The sequence below is a fragment of the Lipophrys pholis genome (genome assembly GCF_963383615.2).
Source record: "Lipophrys pholis genome assembly, chromosome: 6".
Taxonomy (NCBI): Eukaryota; Metazoa; Chordata; class Actinopteri; order Blenniiformes; family Blenniidae; genus Lipophrys; species Lipophrys pholis.
Genome location: NC_137629.1, coordinates 2080369 through 2098685, shown reverse-complemented (window position 1 = coordinate 2098685; position 18317 = coordinate 2080369). Strand labels below are relative to the sequence as shown.

The 18317-nt window shown below is 40.4% G+C and overlaps 1 protein-coding gene across 1 annotated transcript in view; it reads right to left on the bottom strand.

Annotated features, from left to right (window-relative positions):
• Positions 1–18317, bottom strand: part of fstl5 (follistatin-like 5) — a 228696-nt gene that overhangs the window by 56193 nt on the left and 154186 nt on the right. Inside the window, exon 8 of the mRNA XM_080465684.1 lies at positions 16103–16223. Coding sequence (XP_080321810.1) covers positions 16103–16223 — 121 coding nt within the window. The remainder of the gene's footprint in view (positions 1–16102; positions 16224–18317) is intronic.

Below are 18317 nucleotides of genomic sequence, written 5' to 3'. Positions count from 1 at the left end.
CATTTCACAAGCAGAACAATAAATCAGCTCATAAGAAAAGTGAAGACAAAACTGCAGTTTTTGTAGTTTCAAAGGACGAACTTTGTTGTTCTTCAGTTTATTTATTGTGAACGTGACAAGGTTTGGAAGGAAACCATGGATTTCTATTCAAGGTTAAACAATGTGCATGAAGCTGATCAAACAATAACAAATACCTGGAATTAAACTCTCAGTGCCAAAAGAAAATGTAATGTCCTAGTACTCTCATTACTCTAAATAAGTAGTATTTTCCCCGTTGGGTCCACTCTCTGAGTGAATCTGTGTGAAATAACTCATTTTGGGGTCGTGACAAACACAGAGTGTATCTTTGCTTCTGTCCTCCAACGACCAACAACAAGCTATTAATCAAGGCGACGCTGTGGAGAGACGAATCAAGCAGGAGGAGCCCATTACCACCCGGCGCTGGTCCGGGGTCACCGGGCTTCTGCTCATTACTGCCTTGGAATTAAAACACAGTTACTTTATCAGTAACAGGACCAAAAAAGAAATAAAGGAACAAAAGAAAAAACTAAATAAGAGATAAGAAAACAAAGGAAAAAATTTGAAAAATTTAAAAAGGGAAAAAAGAAAAGAAAGAATAAAGAAAAAAGGGAAAAAAGGAAAAAGAAAAGAAAAGAAAAGAAAAGAAAAGAAAAGAAAAGAAAGGGAAAAAGAAAAAGAGAAAAAGAAAAAAGAAAAAAAGAAAAAAAGAAAAAAAGAAAAAAAGAAAAAAAGAAAAAGAAAACAAAAAAGAGAGAAAACAAAAACAAACAGTAACTCCACCAGACTTTTTTAAAATTTCACAGAACCAGGTCACTGGTCAGTACAAAACTTCACACATGCGTAGTATTGTCTCCTTCAATCCTACGTTTTGATTCAATAGTATTTTTCGCAAGTGTTTTCTATTATTTAACTGTTTTTCAAACCACCATTATTCTTGTAAGGTTGCTGTATGAATGCAGAATCTTGGATCTGGCTGACTTTCCGTCCACTATTCCTCCTATACAGCTTCTTCTTTATTTCTACCGGCCAGTCCGACCAAACCTCCAGGCAAATGGGAAAAACTCAACGAAAACATTGATTTTTAAAAAAACAAAATTCCTCAAGAGGAGCAACACAACACCCGAGCTGAGATATCATGAAGCTGCCATGAAAGGTGGTTGCTATCAGACTCGCCTCAGCGCTGTGCTGTCAGGGGGAGTTTGAAAAAACACCCAGAATGCAACAGTACAGGAGACGTTTTCTGGACATTTCACTGGATTTTACACCAGAATGTTTCATTAAAATTGACTTTATGTTGAGATTGTTTGTTTGTTTTGATAAAAATATAGACTTTCATCCCCTATACTGTGAGCTACAACAAAGAAAACCTTCAAATTTAAATATAAAGATTATTATGTCACTATTTTAAAGATGTTATTATTTATCTACTGTATAAATAATCACACAGAACTTCTTTTTTTTACTGAAAATAAAGCATGATGTTTCTCTTTTGAGAAGAGAGGATTTCTCTCCTCTGATCATTCAGATTTAAACCAGTAAAAAACATCTTCTGTTTGATGTCATTCATTTGACGGTCCCAGGATGTGGAGGTAAAACCTGCACCACAGACTCTCATGGTTAAAGGTTTTCTCTCTGCAGCGAGCCGCACAGACACATTTCTACTCTAACAAATTCAACCTTTGGCACCTTAAACTGCTGGTGTAGGCTGAAGATGTTTTTGAAGGTTTTTATGATTCGTTTCATTACATCTCTGACATGCTAATCCCGTACGAGCCCCAGAGCAGCCCCAAACTCCTGCAGCTAAAAGCTGCTAATATTTCCAAGGTCAAGACTAAAAAGAGTTGGGCGATGCAGTCGGAGCGCCGGGAGTCTGAAACTGTCTGACAGGAGAGATCAGCACACGGGCTCCACTCCCGCTTTCACATTTCAAACAAAAAGGAAAAAGAAAATGAACCAGTACTGTGCTTTGTGGTCTTTTATATTTTCATTAATCAATCTACTGAAGCTAAACGTAAATGAAATGTAAATGCAGCTAAAGTGCTGCAATTTGACAAAAGCCCATAGTTGTGACAACGTCCATCCATCATCTCAGAGGCAAAAGAAGCCGAGTCCCTCCCAGTTCACCCACATTCAGACCGCTGAGGAGTTTCAATCCAACAATTTACTGCAAACACTGTTTTTTGGACTGTGGAGGGAAACTAGAGCCCCCAAACCAAACCCACAGCCAGGGAGAACTTTCAAACTGCACCAAGGAAAGCAACTCAATCCATCCATTTTCTCCCACTTATCCGGGTGGTGGGGGTGTCAGTCTGAACACCGTCACCCAGAACACATTGCACCCATTAAGAACCTTTCCTGCAGGTGGTGAGCCCACAGGAAGGTGGCGCCCGGCGTGGGACATGAACCCTCTACCTTGAGATTGAGAGTCTGATGCTCTACCAGCTGAGCCAGCCGGGGGCCAGCTGCCACCAGTGAGGATGAAAACATGACTCAGGCTGAGGCCATTTCATCAACATTTTACAGAAAACCTAAATGATTAATTAAAGGGCTCATATTAGGCAAAATTGACTTCCTAAAGATTCTCCAGCAGTACCAAACGTCCCCATACCTGGACTGACGCCCCAGAAGTGAAGACAGTCTGTCCTCTCTGTCCCTGGCTGGTTTCAGGTTTTAAAAAGTGTGTTGCTCCAACCAGCCAATCAGAAATCAAACCCTATATAGTGTCATCGGGGGTTTAGCCAATCCCTATCAAGGTAGGCCCTCCCTTTGACTCCTCCCACAATTAGGCAGCTCTGCTCTGGCACATGGCACCACGAGAGGAAGTACTTCCTCCTCTTCCCAAGAAGGGCATGTGTGGGCGGAGCCAGTCCAGCTCACACAGACACAGCAGATTCTGAATGCAGCTCCTATGATCCAATATTCAAATGAGGAAAATCAAGGAGGAGCTAGAAACTTTGAATAAAAGGTTTCTGGACCGACCGGACCAGGAGGAGGAGGAGAACAGGAGGAGGAGGAGGAGAACAGGAGGAGGAGGAGAAGCTGGAGGAAGTGACGCTTTCAAACCGTACAGCTGTCGGCTGCAGGTGAGCTCAGACTGACGAATCAGACAGGTGAAATCTCGGGCTGTTTTAGCTTGACATCAATAAAGCGAATGAAGGTTGCTCGGCGGCCTCGAGGTCAGAGAAGTGACCTTTTGACCAGAACGTTCCTGCTGCTGGTCACTGAGCGAGATCTTTTCCCTGAAACAGCTCAGTTTGTGTCTGGAAGGAGATCCAGCATAAAAACTCATTCATATTCAAACATCCCGATGAAGAGCAACCTCACTGCACATCAGCAATGTCTGAGAGGAATAAATATCCTGAATTAAAATGGAAATTAAATGAGGGAATTCATGTTTTTATTCAAGAGCGGGAAGCTAATTTAGAATTTCACAATATTTTTTTCTAAACTTTGGATTTATTCTGCTGAAGGTTTTTTTCTTCAAAAGCATCAGAAGAGCCTGAGAGGCTCCAAATCCTCTGCATGAAATAGACTTCACTTCACTTTACTGCAGAGGAAAGTGCACCCATAGCCCGGGAATCTGAGCAAATATATGCATAAATCAATTCTGCATAATCTTTATGGAGAATAATTATTAAAAGACCCGACACTGGTGAAAAATAAGAAGCTCAAGAAAAGTTTTCTTTAAGTGAAATAAAGAAAGAATCACAGAAAATCTTGCAGAGTAACATCCTTCGGGTCTACTTGTTCATAGTTTACATGTTCTTCCTGTGCAAGCATGGACTTTTTCATCCCTCTTATAACAATCCAATTCAAGTGAATTGGTTAATCGAAATGTTTTTATATATTTTTTTTTTGTGCAGTCATGATACGACGGACCGCCTAAAACACTGAAATCTCAATTTATTTTAGGTTTTCGGAGTTATACAGAAGCTGTCCGCCATTCCCACCGTGATGCTTCGTCAGAGGAGACCTGAGTGCATCCTCCAGAGTTCAGCTCCATGTGAAAGTTGGATCCAGATGAGAACTTATCAACTGACCAGTCCAAATTCACTTTTTTATTCATTTCTTAGTGCTGCTAATGAGACCAGACATTCACACAGTCTCTTCAAACCTCATCATTTCTTCTGCACATGCTCTACATTCATCAACAAAGCTCCCGCTGTGATCATCTCAGCAGCTTCGGACATTTTAGCGACAATTCTGACAAAGCAGACTGGTTTACTTGAATTTTCAAAAAGTCAGGTCTGCTGACTTATAGATCAATCAATACAAGCTCCAGTGTGTCGAAACCAGAGACCCGATATCTGAGGGCTCTTTCCTGAAGGCCAACACGGTGTGCAGAAACACCTTGTGACGCATTGGAGAGTGATGGAAAATGGATAGCATGAGATTGAGCTCACATCTAATTTCATACAGTTTTGAAGTAAATTGCCTGTGTGATTTGAGACGGTGAAACCGGCTGCAGCTTTCAGCCAAAGGTTTCTGAACTGTGTTCCACTCAGAGGCGGCGGTGGCCCTCCAGGAGTCGCCCGACTGCGAGGAGAGTGTGTGTGAGCAGCCTATAGGTGTAATTATGAAGTAGGTAAGAGGTGAACTAATCAGGGCAGAGAAATAGATTTGAAAGAGCTTCGGTCGTCTGCATCCCTCCACGGTTTCATGGACCTAGTTCAACCAAACATCTGTGCATAGGAGGGACTGAGCGCCTGCCAAAGCTTTATTAAACCAGCCTAGTTTCTGCTTTGTATGCAGGACGCCACCCCAGAACAGCACAATACACATGTTTAATTAATTCAACACAACATCGTGAGGAAGCTGCATGAAAACGAAGCAAAATGAAGTGAATCCAGAATTAATAGAAAGACCTTGTGTTGCTAAAATAACAAAAATGGGTCATCGTCATTAACACGGGTTTGGTTTATATTTCACATTTCACCGACAAAAATGGGAAGGACAACTTTGAAAAAATACAATATTTTCAATAACTCTCTTCAATTTAGATTCCAGAGTTTGAGCTTGACTTTTATAAATGCCTTTGATTATGTTTTAAATGCACTTTGGAAGAGCATCGTGTGTAAGCGTTGCTGTTAAGTCGATTTTTAATGGAGGTTTGAAGGAAACGTGACCCTTCCAACATGCTGTAGGAATCCAGTGACAGATGATCAGCGAGTCGGATCGGTAATATAGTGCCATAATAACCTTTAAAATTAAACTGTAAGTTTTTCTTTGTTGTGGCGCAGAGTATACAGTATATTTAAAAAAAAGTTAACAGGTCTTTATGTTTCACACCTCTGGTTGAGACTGTCTGATCAGATATGAGCAATACTTCTCCAGTTCCAGGTAAAGGATGTCGCAGGTCTGGATAATGGAGGGACTCTAACTATACCTTCACCGCTGTCGCTCATTTAAAACCTGCTAGTTAACGGAGTCGAGAAGAAGATATGAAAACTTGTGTAGGAGTTCTATCAGTGTTGCCACTTTCCCCCCAGGCGGCCCGCTGAGCTGAATAAAGGTCACTCCTTAGTTAAAGGCCCCATTATTTGAGAACAAGCTCATGTCAGTGAAATCCCTCTGTGACTGTGAATGTGGGAAAGAAAGTTCATCCTTTCTGCTGCAGACGTCTGGTGAAGCTATACCCGGTCACTGACGGCTCGATAAAGTCCCTTCAACAATCTAATCCTCTCTGGCGATCGACCAGAGAAACGCAATCCTTAAAACTGGGAAGAAAAATTCATTTTAATGAAGAAAAACTGAGTTTTGTGTGTAATTTGAAGTGATAAATCTTCGTTAATTAAGTTGAAAACACAGCTGATATTGGCATGGAAAAATAAGTAGTTCCTGTAATGTCAGGGTAAATGCAGCCTTGTAATAAAAACAGTGAACTGTCATGTAAGTGTTTTAATACTGATCAGCGCTGTCAATGAGTGATTCTATAAACAACAAGCTTTCATACTGTGACAACAAGGTGATAAGTGTAGAGTTATCAAAACTTTAACCATTTATTTCCTGCTAATTGACTAATGTTACAGTCTGCTTATTTTCTAAGTGCAGATATATGTGTTAAAGTAGAGCATATTGGATTTTCCGGGTATATTTATTCCTTTTCTTCCTGAGTTTGACTGTTTGATGTGCTCACAGCTCCTTCTGATATCTTTGGTTTATATGCAGTAGTCCATATCATCATAAATTATTGTTTATAATAAAATCTCTCCCATCTTCAACATGAGACAATGTGTTTGGAAATCTGGCAAAATTAAATCAGAGCTGCCGCGTGTAAAACTATTAAAACTCTTAAATAACCTGAACATGCTTTATTTCTCCTGTTAAGTAGAATTTTCACTTTCAATACCTGTAGAAGTCTTTATTTTAAACCTACAACATGTTAAGATCTTTGTTTGGCAATTTTATTTTACTTAATTGAAATTTATTTTTATGATTTCTTTTTAAAATATACAAATTTCAAAGGAAAACAATTTTTTTTCTTGTCGTTTCTAATGACACTGCATGTGAGTGAAGTCGATTTTCATACAAAACAAAATGCAATATGTCAATTATTTGCTTTAAAAACTGTTTTTTTTGTTATGATTTAATAAGTAATAGGTACAATAGTGATTCTTGGTAATGTCAGCAGGCTGCTTAGTTAAATCTGGTGCTTAAGTACATTTTACAATCTAACTGTTCCATTCATGTCCAGATGTGAATGAAACAAAAATTCTTGGTTGAACTTAATAAAAACAAGATTTGTTTGGATTTGTTCACCTCAAAATCATCACGTTATAATAGATCCATTCTGTTTCACTCACATGTAACTCACTGAACAACTTCCACACAATAGATTTCACTTCAGAACAAAAACTAAGATTTTAGGGAAGTAAAGTTACTTTCCTGTAATTATTTACAAATAGATCAACATTTATTTTGTTTTAATGTAATTCAATGAAAGGAGTTGAACATTTAAAGCCATCTTCACTGGATTTCCATAAGCTGTTTATTATAATACAACTGGATATTTAGTATAAAGATCCAGGTTGAAATAAGTGTGAATGTTGATATCCAGTCTTACAGTCTCACACACACACGGTTTGTGTTGTCTGTTGCTTCCTGACACTTGCTGCTCACGATGCTGCTGACGGATAAACGTCAGAACTCCCGACGCACTGTTTGGTGTTTTCTGCAAGCACTCACATATCTAACGATTCAGAATGACTCCACCGCATTGACAGAATCTGCCGTTCTGCATTCAGGCGTCAATTGATCCTCCAACATGAGATGTGGCCGGTGCATGAGGGAGAAGAAGAAGAGTCCATCTGCATTTTTGACAAATCTCCACGTCCTCTGCTCAGACAGTCGTGGAAAAAACAACAACCCAAGAGAACTGAAGGGACGCTGGGACTTTTCCACTCAAAACTCGATTCAGACGAGATGTGAGAGGAGCTGCATTCTGATGTGTTTCTGTTCCTAAGAGCGTCAAGAGAGCCACTGCCAGGAGAATGTGACACAGCAGGGCTGACAGCTCCATCATAAAGCTCCCCAGCCAGTCGTCAATCACTCAGCAAGGCTCCCGTTGGCCGAGGCGCTCCAAAAGATGAGCAGGCGTGAACACACACACACACGCATGCACGCACGCACGCACACACGCACGCACACACACGCACGCACGCACGCACACACACACACACTATGGCAGGAGACCACTTCGCCATCACTCGACTGGGAGATTTCCAACTCCGCCTGGCAGACCGGCTACAACTCTTCAATCAAACTGAATGGTTTTCAGCAAAGCAAGAAAAAGAGATGGTCATTGTTAGAACTGACCAACACAAGCTCCAAATGACACACCTGACCCTGTGAACAACAACACACACGCACACAAACAAACAAACAAACAAACAAACAAACAAACAAACAAACAAACAAACAAACAAACAAACAAACAAACAAACAAACAAACAAACAAACAAACACCCAAACATCATGATAGAAGCCTTCCTTCTCAGGTGAGATTACTCCCTCACCAGAGTTTAGACGCCTCCTGAATCCAGCCTCTTACACCAACTATAAATCCCACAGAGAGCGAGGAAATACTTTTCCAGGGTAAAACCAAAGCGAGAGCAGTAAAACTGCCGGAGGTGATATATATAAAAAAAAAAACAGATCTGGGACAGAAATTAGGAAGCATAATGGATCTCCAGGGAATATCTTAGTGTGCGATTCCTTTCTCTGCCTTGAAAACAGCAGCTTTGGTTTTGTGTCTCGACATTACTCCACTTTTCTTCTTTCCATTCACGTTTTTTTTTTTTTTTTTTTCAATTTAATTAACCATTTACCACATCTAAATACTAAAATGTGAACAAGCGATAATCCATCGCTGTGGTTAACAAGGCGAGAAGACTCCTGGTTGATTCGGGGCCCTTTTTGTGTTGAGTTTGCATGATCTTCCCATGTGTGTGTCCCTGTTATGTTGGATTTAGAGATGCACTGATACCACTATTTTAAAGGACGAGTACACGTACAAGTTGTAACCTTCAGCTACTTGCTGATATGATTAACAATATAAGTACTTATTCAATGCCATGAAGCGAATTCATACTCCAAACTCAAGCAATACACAAAGGTTGTGTCCAAGTGTAAAATATGAACTTCAATAGTTTAAAACTTCCTAAATTCTCTCTTTTGCATGCCGACTCCAGAAAATCAGCTTTTCTATGCCAGTATATGACTTGTCAGCAGGGGAATGACTCCAGCAGACCTGCTTTATGCTCATTCAGCCTATTATCCTTTAGATTTAAATGTTATTCTTCTATTTACATTTTGGTTCCCTGAGCGATTGTAAACTAGAACTTGGAAATAAATCTGACTAAATATCTAATGTTTTATTAGTATTTTGGGGAGCTTGTGTAACGATGTCACGGCTCCTGCCTCACAGGAAACAGACGCTGGCTTAGTTCCAGCTCCAAGCCGTTTCTGTCTGGGATTTTCATGCTCACATTCTCTGGTCTGTCATTAGACGGACGTGTGATGTGTTGAAGGTTTGCCCTGCCTCTTCTATAGTATCAGTTTGAATCAGCTTCAGCCTTTCCCCTGTAGAGTATGGAAGGACAACATTACCAATATGTTCATATTATTTACTTTTCAGCCTGTGATGGACTGCTGACCTGCTGAGAGAGACGGCTGGATTATTCCCACCAATCCTGGGTTGGACAACGTGTGACAGAAGATGGATGAGTGAATAGATCATCATATCAATGTGGGCTGCACATATTTTTCCATTTTATAATCTCTGTCAAATGGAACAGTCAGGTAATATCTAACACACGATGCAATACTTTTAAATCAGATTCATGTATTCAAATCATGACTGATTACACGTTTCAAGTGTTTCAATTGTCTTTGAGTGCGGCAGGTCCAGCCATGAATAAGAAAACTGTTACGCCGCCTTACTTTCTTTTAGAAAGCCCAAGTGAATCACAAAAAGAATTAATATGGTGCTTATATATTTTTTACGGTTCTTCCATCAATCCTGAAAATGTGATAAGATACCAGGATCTTAAGCAAATTTCTTTACGATTGCAAGTCTCTTAACCTGCAGTTGTGATTCTCACAGAGACTCTCCACGCCGCCTGAACTGCTCAGCATCGACACACTGCGGCTCTCAGACTCCCAGAACTTCACAGACGTGTGTGAAGCTCCAGTCCTGCTGGAGAGGCTCCAGCTCTGTGTCTTCATCTGGCGGTTGGTTTGTGTTTTTATCTTTCCAACCACTGACATCCAGCTTCAGACTGCAGTGTTTCACAGCTCAGCTCCGCTGAATTCAGGATTACACATAAGGTCCAGTAACAAGGTCCTGTTAGAATGAAGCAGTTTACTGAGGACCTGCTAGTGTATCGCAACTCTCCGAGGAAACTGTTGATCACAGGAACCACAGAGAACTTCTCCCAGGTGAGGATGTCAATTCTGAGAGGCTGTTTTATAAAATAGACAGAAAAAAATGCTGAATTTAAATAACTGTAAGGCTCAGTTTACACAACAAACACAACATCACAAGTGAAAATGCATAGTTTTTGTGTTTTCGTTTCAGAAAAGTTTCATGTTTACACAGCAATGTTCTGAGAACGATGTCCGTTTCCACGGCAACAGCAGGAACACTGAAAACGATGTGGATTTCCTGTGAGGCCATGAGTCGGCGCTGTTGGTAGTTTTTCTAATGAAACCACTACGGCCGTCGTGCAACAGCAGCGCTTCTGCCTCGGGAAGAAGCCCCAGCGTTTTCTAAATGTTCTGCTTTGGGAGCAGTTCTCAGAAGTTGTTTTCAGTGACTCTGAGCAGAATAGTTGTGGAAACGGTCCCACAAAACAAAACAAAACTTTGCATGTTGTGTTGAAATCGTTGTAGTTTTAAACAGTGCATAAAGCACTCATGTCCATCCTCTGACGCAAAACACAGATCCTGGTTTTATGGTCGATTGCTGTTGAGTTATTGGCTCCACGGTGTCGTCTTCATGAGCAGTCAGAGCCAAATCAGATCGTATGAAACAGTCAACAAAGGAAGGAGGTTTACTGTCCTGCTGGAAAGATCCAACCAATCACAGGTCAGAGTTTGACACCTGTACAGGTGAACAGACACTTTGATCAGGTGATTGAAAGATTAAAAAAAGAGGTATTTCCAGCAGCAAACATTTATATAATATAATATAATTAAAAATTCATCTTCTGTTATATTGATTGAATAAGCGAATAACCTTTTCTTCTGTAAATAACTTTCCAGGCTTCTTTGTGTCTGCTGCTGAAATAGCTGATATTTTCATTATATTTCAGACTTTGACATGCGTGAACTCTTCTGCTGTGATTAAATTCACATGACAAGAAGGCGTAATGGAGAGATGAAACTCGATTTGGAGGCTTATTTTGCTTTAGCATTTGTCCTATAGTCCCAAGTCTTTTGTTTCTGACTTTCAATTTTGAAAATGTGTTTTTAAACCCCAGAAAAACAAATTCCCATAATAAAAACAGAATTATTTATCCAGCAGCAGGATTGGATGACTTATGTGATGGTTCGACCGAGAGTTTCATTAATTTCCCCCCGAAACAATGATTTGTTTTCTGTTGAAGAAGTTGGGTGAGTGGACAAACTTTGCAGCCACAAAACAAATTGGATGCAACTTTATTGATTCCTGAGGGTAAACTGGGGTCAATTCAACAAGGAGAGGAAGAGAGAAAAGAAAAGGAAGAGTCGACACAACAGACCTTAAATAAAAAAGAAAGCCATCAAAGCGAGCTGAGCGCCACGCCGCCACGGCTTCATTAGCATGAGCTGGACGATCCGGGGAGGCCGGCTGTCACTCTGAGCACACCGACACAAACCGATTCACAAAATCCATAAGTGACACTGTGATGAGCCGCTTTGTGTGGGATCAGACTCAAAACTCTTTAATGGTCTAATTCACACACACTGAACTTTATCACGCTGCATCGTCCTGCTTCACGGGGAAATCAAAAAGTTCCTCTCCGTGTATTTCCACTCACTGAATTTCATCATCTCTTCAGAATGAAGCTCATCTTGTCATTCTGCCGCGGCCTCCGAGTGATGGACAGCATTCTGAATCCACTTCTGTGGGATTATCCCATTTCAGCCGTTTCCTAATTGAGTTTCAGAGAACCTCAGTAGTCGTAGCGGGGGTGATAGCGGATCCTCAGGGACTTCATCCAGACTAACAATGTGAAACTTATAGTCTTCCTTAAAAAGGTCATCTGGAAGTTACAGCATTAATTACAACCAAAAGTCACTCAGGTCTCCTGAGATTCACCCCAGTTTCCATACACAACGTGCTGGATATAATATGACCTGTGTACCGTTGCAATTAAGCCGCGTAATCCCGTAGAATAATGATAATGAACCAAGTGTCCGTCACCTGGGATGGCGATCAGACAATGTGGTTTATTCACGTTCACCTCATTAGTGCCTGAATGGAGGAAACGGTCACATTCACCACTTCTGCTGTCTCTGTTTCAGTGTGAATGAGAATAATCCGTGGGAGAAGGAGATTGACTCTGCGTGGCTCAGTTTGTCGAGAGCAGATTGCTTCGTAGGCCAAATGCTGGCGGTCCGAGCCTCATGTTGTTCCGTCCATGTGTAGAAGCGCTTTGGGCGACACGCTGGAGCCAAAGTCATTCCCAGTGAACTGCCACCGTCACTGCTCGGTCCAGGTTTGTGAGGCTTGTTGAGTGCAGTTACTTTTATTACACACAGATTTTTTGTCAACATCCACTGAATCAGAGGCGCTAGAATAATACCGTCCAGCTACAGTGAAGTCAGGACATAAATCAGTTTGCTGAGGACTGAACACACTGAGGAAAGCAACCTGCCGCCTGCAGCCGTCATCCCAATCAGCCTCATACTGCTGGAACGAACCAGCCACTGAGCAGACAGACCAGCTGAGTCTTCAGAACCAGAGTCGGTTTAATCAACGGGCAGTCACACTCCTCTGAAGACGAAAATGTCCTGGTGTTGGACGAGAAGACGGACGGTTTGAGAGAGAGGTGAAATACTACATTGTGTTAACAGAAGAGCGTCAAACGGTCGTGATCAATCATAAATGGTCTCTTTTGAACCATAAGAGACGTTGTGTGACTCCGACAACTCAAATGAAGACTCTTAAAGCGCCACAGAGAATCAATGAGCCGCAGCCCTTTGGTCCATTAACATGAGAAACCTGACACAGTGTTTTTGGTGGGTTTTTTGTGGACAGAAATGATGTTATGCTGTTTTGTGTCTGGAGAAGGTTTTTCTTTGATAGAAGAGCAGATGGACACTGTGGCGTGCTCTTTGGTTTTATATCCACATGCATCCAAACATTGTTGGAAGAAGCAATAGTCTGGCTTTGATTGTTCTGGCAATTTCACAAGATTGTTCCAGAAGTCGTCTGCAGATTTATCTCATCACACAAGCAAAGATTTTGCAGGTACAACAAAGAAAATGTTTCCTGGTTTATGCTTCTTTTTTTTTTTTCTAACTCCAATAGACCAGAATTGCTTCATGAAATTAATTTTCTTTATAGAAACAAACATTTTACCTCTGTCACAGTCAAACCCAAACAAAGGAGCGATATCAACTGCAAACAGAGAAAACCACAAATCTCAAGAAAGCAGGAAGTAGAAGAGCAGTTTCTGAGGCTCAGCTGAGGCGAATATGACAAAACAAGAATGAATTTGCAGAAACTGATTTGTTTACCTAATTGGAAACTACAACATGTCAGGATCAGTTTTCTTCTGGAAATGACTCACGTCAGTGACGTTCAGTTATTCACACATTGTGCCCATCGCACCAATGAACACACCAATAGTATAAAACTGTTTTTAACTATCTTCACATCCTGAAGGAAATATCTGCTTACTGCTCCATTACCAGAGTTGATCAGGTCACGTTCAGAAGGGATTTTAGAAAGTTTTCCCTGAAAACAACCGAAGCAAATCAAACTGGACTGTCAGACTGGAGGTGAAGAGAAATAAAATCAAACAAAGTCTCATCCTCTCAATCTTATAGGTGCAGGTCTGACCAAACCATTACAGAAGTACATATCTAAATATACTTCTTATATTGCCATCTAATCAACTGGTTTTTCTTGTTGAATATAAAGTATTTGCTGGACCTACTAAAAACTCTCTTTGCTGCATTAGTTGTGGTTTCTGTTTCCTAACGGTGGCGCAGATCTACCTATTCATGTTCCTCACCTCCATTAATGAGAAGAGCCCTTCACAATCGTTCACAGAGCCACTTTGTGGTGAAGTGGTGCGAGACGAGGACTCTTTTGGAAATGAGCACTGTCCCAGTAATATTAGCTTTAATATAACAACACGTTCCCCCAAAAGAGAATTTGAACTTGATTGGTCGACCTTGTTTCCTTTGAAAACTCTTTACTCAGTTCGTCCAAATGTCATTTAAGAAAACATCTTATCATAAAAAAAAAAAAAATTTAAAAAAGAAAGCTGAAGATTCAATAGCAGGAAGCTGATTCTGTAATAAACCATGAACCGAGCTGCTTCTGCGTCGTGTTTCCCTCACAGTGATTTACACAGAACAACCAAGCCAAGCTGACGGGAAGCCGTCCAGAGTGTGATTCCACCTGCACACAATTAACAGGTTTGGTGTGTGAGTGTGTGCTGGTGTGTGTGTGTGTGTGTGTGTGTGTGTGTGTGTGTGTGTGTGTGTGTGTGTGTGTGTGTGTGTGTGTGTGTGTGTGTGTGTGTGTTCAGAGACTGAAATCTGTTGACACACCCACATGCCGGCCAGTTGTTTTCCTGGCGGAGACAGAAATGAGGTCCCCAGGAGGAGAAGCGCTCTCCAGGCTGAAGGAAGACACGTTGAGAGTTTGAGTGAGTGAAGGACGAGTCAGTGAGGACGGATGAAAGTATCTCAGCCCTCCTTCACCTTCGTCCACTGTTTTCTCTTACTCTTGATTCATGTCCCTTGTGAGGACAAATATTAACGTCCCTCATGTTTAAAAAAAATCATTTCATATTGAGGTAGACACATAAATCAAAATGGTCACAGATAGTTTAACCCTTTATAGGATTTCTTATAAATACCTTGCGGCGCCGCATTATGTAATAATGGTGCAATGAATGTTCAACTTATTATGTAATAATGCAGATTTTTGTAATAATCTGCCGCATTTTGTAATGGAATTCTCAATCGTATTTTGTAATAAACTTTGGAGCATTTTGTAAAAGCTTGTTATTACATATTGCAACAGTTATTACGAAATGTGGATATCCCACTATTTTAAGAAAATGTAATAATTTGGTGCATCCTGTAATACATTTTGCCTTTTATCTGTATACATGGTTCTATATTTATTAATGAGAAACAAATTGAGACTCAGTTGGACTAGAATTATATGTCAGTCGTTGTTTTTGCTGGTTGAATGGAAAACCAGCATCTAAATCAGGTTGAACCTTTTAGTTACAAGACAACCAGTATTTCTACCAGCCATTTCTGTTTTCTTCAGTAAATTAAACCAGATTGTAAATGAAACCTGACTGTCAGATGAACCAGATTGTTGGTGCCACTGAGTGCATTTAATCATTTAATCTGCATTTTATAATAACTGTTGCAATATGGAACAAGTTTTTACAAAATGCATCATTATTACATGATGATTGAAAATGTATGACATATGGCACGGTTATTACATAATGTGGCACTGCAGGCCTTTTATTTGGGCGTTCATCTATCAATACTTCACAGTCAGTGTAAAACACCCTGATGTGTCACTTACGTGCTAAAAATAGATGAAAATCATTATAATGTCGACAAACACGTTTCACTTTTTCCAGCTTTTAAAGTCTTAAAAAGTTCAAATTGGACAGATTTCTCATTAGATTTCTATAAATTATTGACTACATGCTCAGAAGGACCTCTGTTCCTCTGGGACTGAACGACCATCAATAGTTTGCTCAAGCATAGATCAGGGGTGTCCAACCCTGGTCCTGGAGGGCCCCTGTCCTGCATGTTCTAGTTTCTCCCTGCTTCAGCATACCTGGATCTAATGATGATGTCATCGCCAAGGTTGTGAAAAAGCCTAATAATGAGCCCCTAATTGCAAACAGGTGTGTTGCAACTGGGAGGAGCTAAAACATGCAGGACAGGGGCCCTCCAGGACCGAGGATGGACACTTCTGACATAGATATTCTACAAACTATTGATATTGTGTCATACGAATGTCCTCAGTATTCAATTATTAGTTTAAAAGAAACAGAAATGAATGCAGACGTTACCTAAAAGGGTCACTTGCCAGTAAAAGATTAAATTTAGGATGTTTTGTTTTAGTTCAGGCAGATCGTAGAACGTAAATGAATGAAAGTCAATAGTATATTTAGAAAGTTAATAAGTGTACCAATACGTTTGATGGACAGAGACACAACCAGGAGGTGGACGTAACTGGACAAAAGAACGATGGCAGCGGGCGTCGTGTGTGTGTGTGTGTGTGTGTGTGTGTGTGTGTGTGTGTGTGTGTGTGTGTGTGTGTGTGTGTGTGTGTGTGTGTGTGTGTGTGTGTGTGTGTGTGTGTGCACTCGCCTCTTACCGTTCACCTGAAGAGTGTGTGTCTGGAACAGCGTGGGGTATCCGTCAGCGTGGCAGGTGTAGTTGCCCATGTGGCTGGTGGTCACCTTGGTGATGTACAACGAGCCGTCGTCCCCAAAGTCCTGGTGGACAAACCGGGAGAAGGACAACATGGAGGATTTGTGGGAATCTGCAAACGGCGGCGGCGGTTAAAGACACTCAGAGCTGGAAATGGATTGTTTCAGTGGAAATGCGGCGAGCCAGTGGTGTGCAAATGAGAATCTAACGGATTTCCACGGAGGAGGAAATGAAAACTATCCGGTGTCATTTGAGAAGGGCATGATGCTCATCAATCTGAGTCGAGAGTCGAAGTCGTCGAGTGTCATAGGAAATAACCAGCAGAGCCTCACTCGGGAGAAATTGTTTTCTTTTTGGTCATTTTGTTCCCGTCAGACAAAAAGCGATCTGATGGAATCGGCATCGACTGATCAGTGTAGAAGATTGCATGGTGTTAGCGGTTCTCAAAACAAGGAAGCAGAAGATTACAGACAGAACGACGCCTGCTGCTCAGCTGAAAAGCTCCTGGAGCTGAAGGACGCAAACAAACAAAAAAAAAAGAAGTGAGTGGTTAACATGCACATCCCACAAATGCACACAGTGAGAATAAAAAGAGGAATTAAACCAAATGATTTCTGTGTGTATGGAGAGTTAACGTCATGATTCATCCAGGCTGGGGTCTGGTTATTGGAGCCAAAAGGAACAAAAAAAGAAGAATTGTTAAAGCTGCGGTCGTTAACGAAGCCTGAAAGGCTTTTTCTGTTGGGGAGACTCTTTACTTCTTCACAATGGATGTGTCGTATTAAAAAACTATTTGAAATGAAAAGTTGAGAAATTAAAATAAATTAGAATTAAATGCTGTGTTTATGTGACAGAATTCACTTTGTCTTCCATTGATAGAGGTAAATGTCATTAATTGATTATATTTCTTTTCATCATAATAAACATTACAGGAATCTGTATATGGAGGCACGCCCCATTCATTTGAGTATCGTTTCAAAAACAGGCTTCTCTCCTTTTGTTGGCAACAACTTTCACGTTTTCTCATCTTTTGCCAGTTTTCTACTCAGTCGTTAACGAAAGGATTTAAATCAGTGAACAAATTAGATTGTTGTAGTTATTCTGACTGAGATTAATATCTTCACATCCACCTGTAACATTCTCATGTTCCGTCTGACACCGGACAGAACGTTCCGCTTGAACCACAGACTTCCTGATGTATTCCTGATGGCTGGTTTTTATAGTGTCAATAAGTGTCTAGAGGACAGTTATCAATAACCATTATTGATTACTGTCTATAGGACAGTCTAACCTAACTGCCATTGAAGCTGTGAAGCAGAACAATTACAAAGAATACAGAACTGAAGTTTGCTGCCTTGTTTCAGGAGGAATCATTACAAAACTCAAAACAGTAAAGCAAAGGGACGAGCTTCAGCCAACGGTCGTCTGGAAAAAAAATAAACCTGAAAGAGAAACTTTGATGACAATTTCTTTTCATGTTAAAATGTTAAACTTTCATTATGTTTTCAGTGTCTGTTTTCATCCTCAAGAATTTCCACCTTGGGAGCCATTTTCATAAAATTGCATTTTCAGTTGCCCCAAACTCTGTAATGAAAGTTTGGGGCAACTGAAAATGCAATTTTTTGAAAATGGCTGCCAAGGTGGAAATTCTTGAGAATGCTCTGACTCTGTCTCCATGGAAACGGAGATAAACACAACTTTTTGAAAACACTGTTACTAGTTTTATTTTGACAGTCACCATGAGAACAATCCAATTTATAAGTTTTATTTTGACAGTCACCGTGACAACAATCCAATTTAGAAGTTTTATTTTGACAATCACCGTAATAACAATCCAACTTTGTAGTTTGATTTTGACAGTCACCATAATAACAATCCAATTTAGTAGTTTTATTTTGACAGTCATCGTAATAACAATCCAACTCGGTAGTTTTATTTTGACAGTCACCGTAATAACAATACAATTTAGTAGTTTTATTTTGACAGTCATTGTAACAACAATCCAACTTGGTACTTTTATTTTCACGGTCATCATAACAACAATCCAACTTGGTAGTTTCTGACCGGACTTTAATATTCTGTTGTTTTTTGAGTGTATTTTGGACTTAATGTGACTCCTGAACTGAAACGTCCCTGATTTTAAAATACAAACCGTCCTC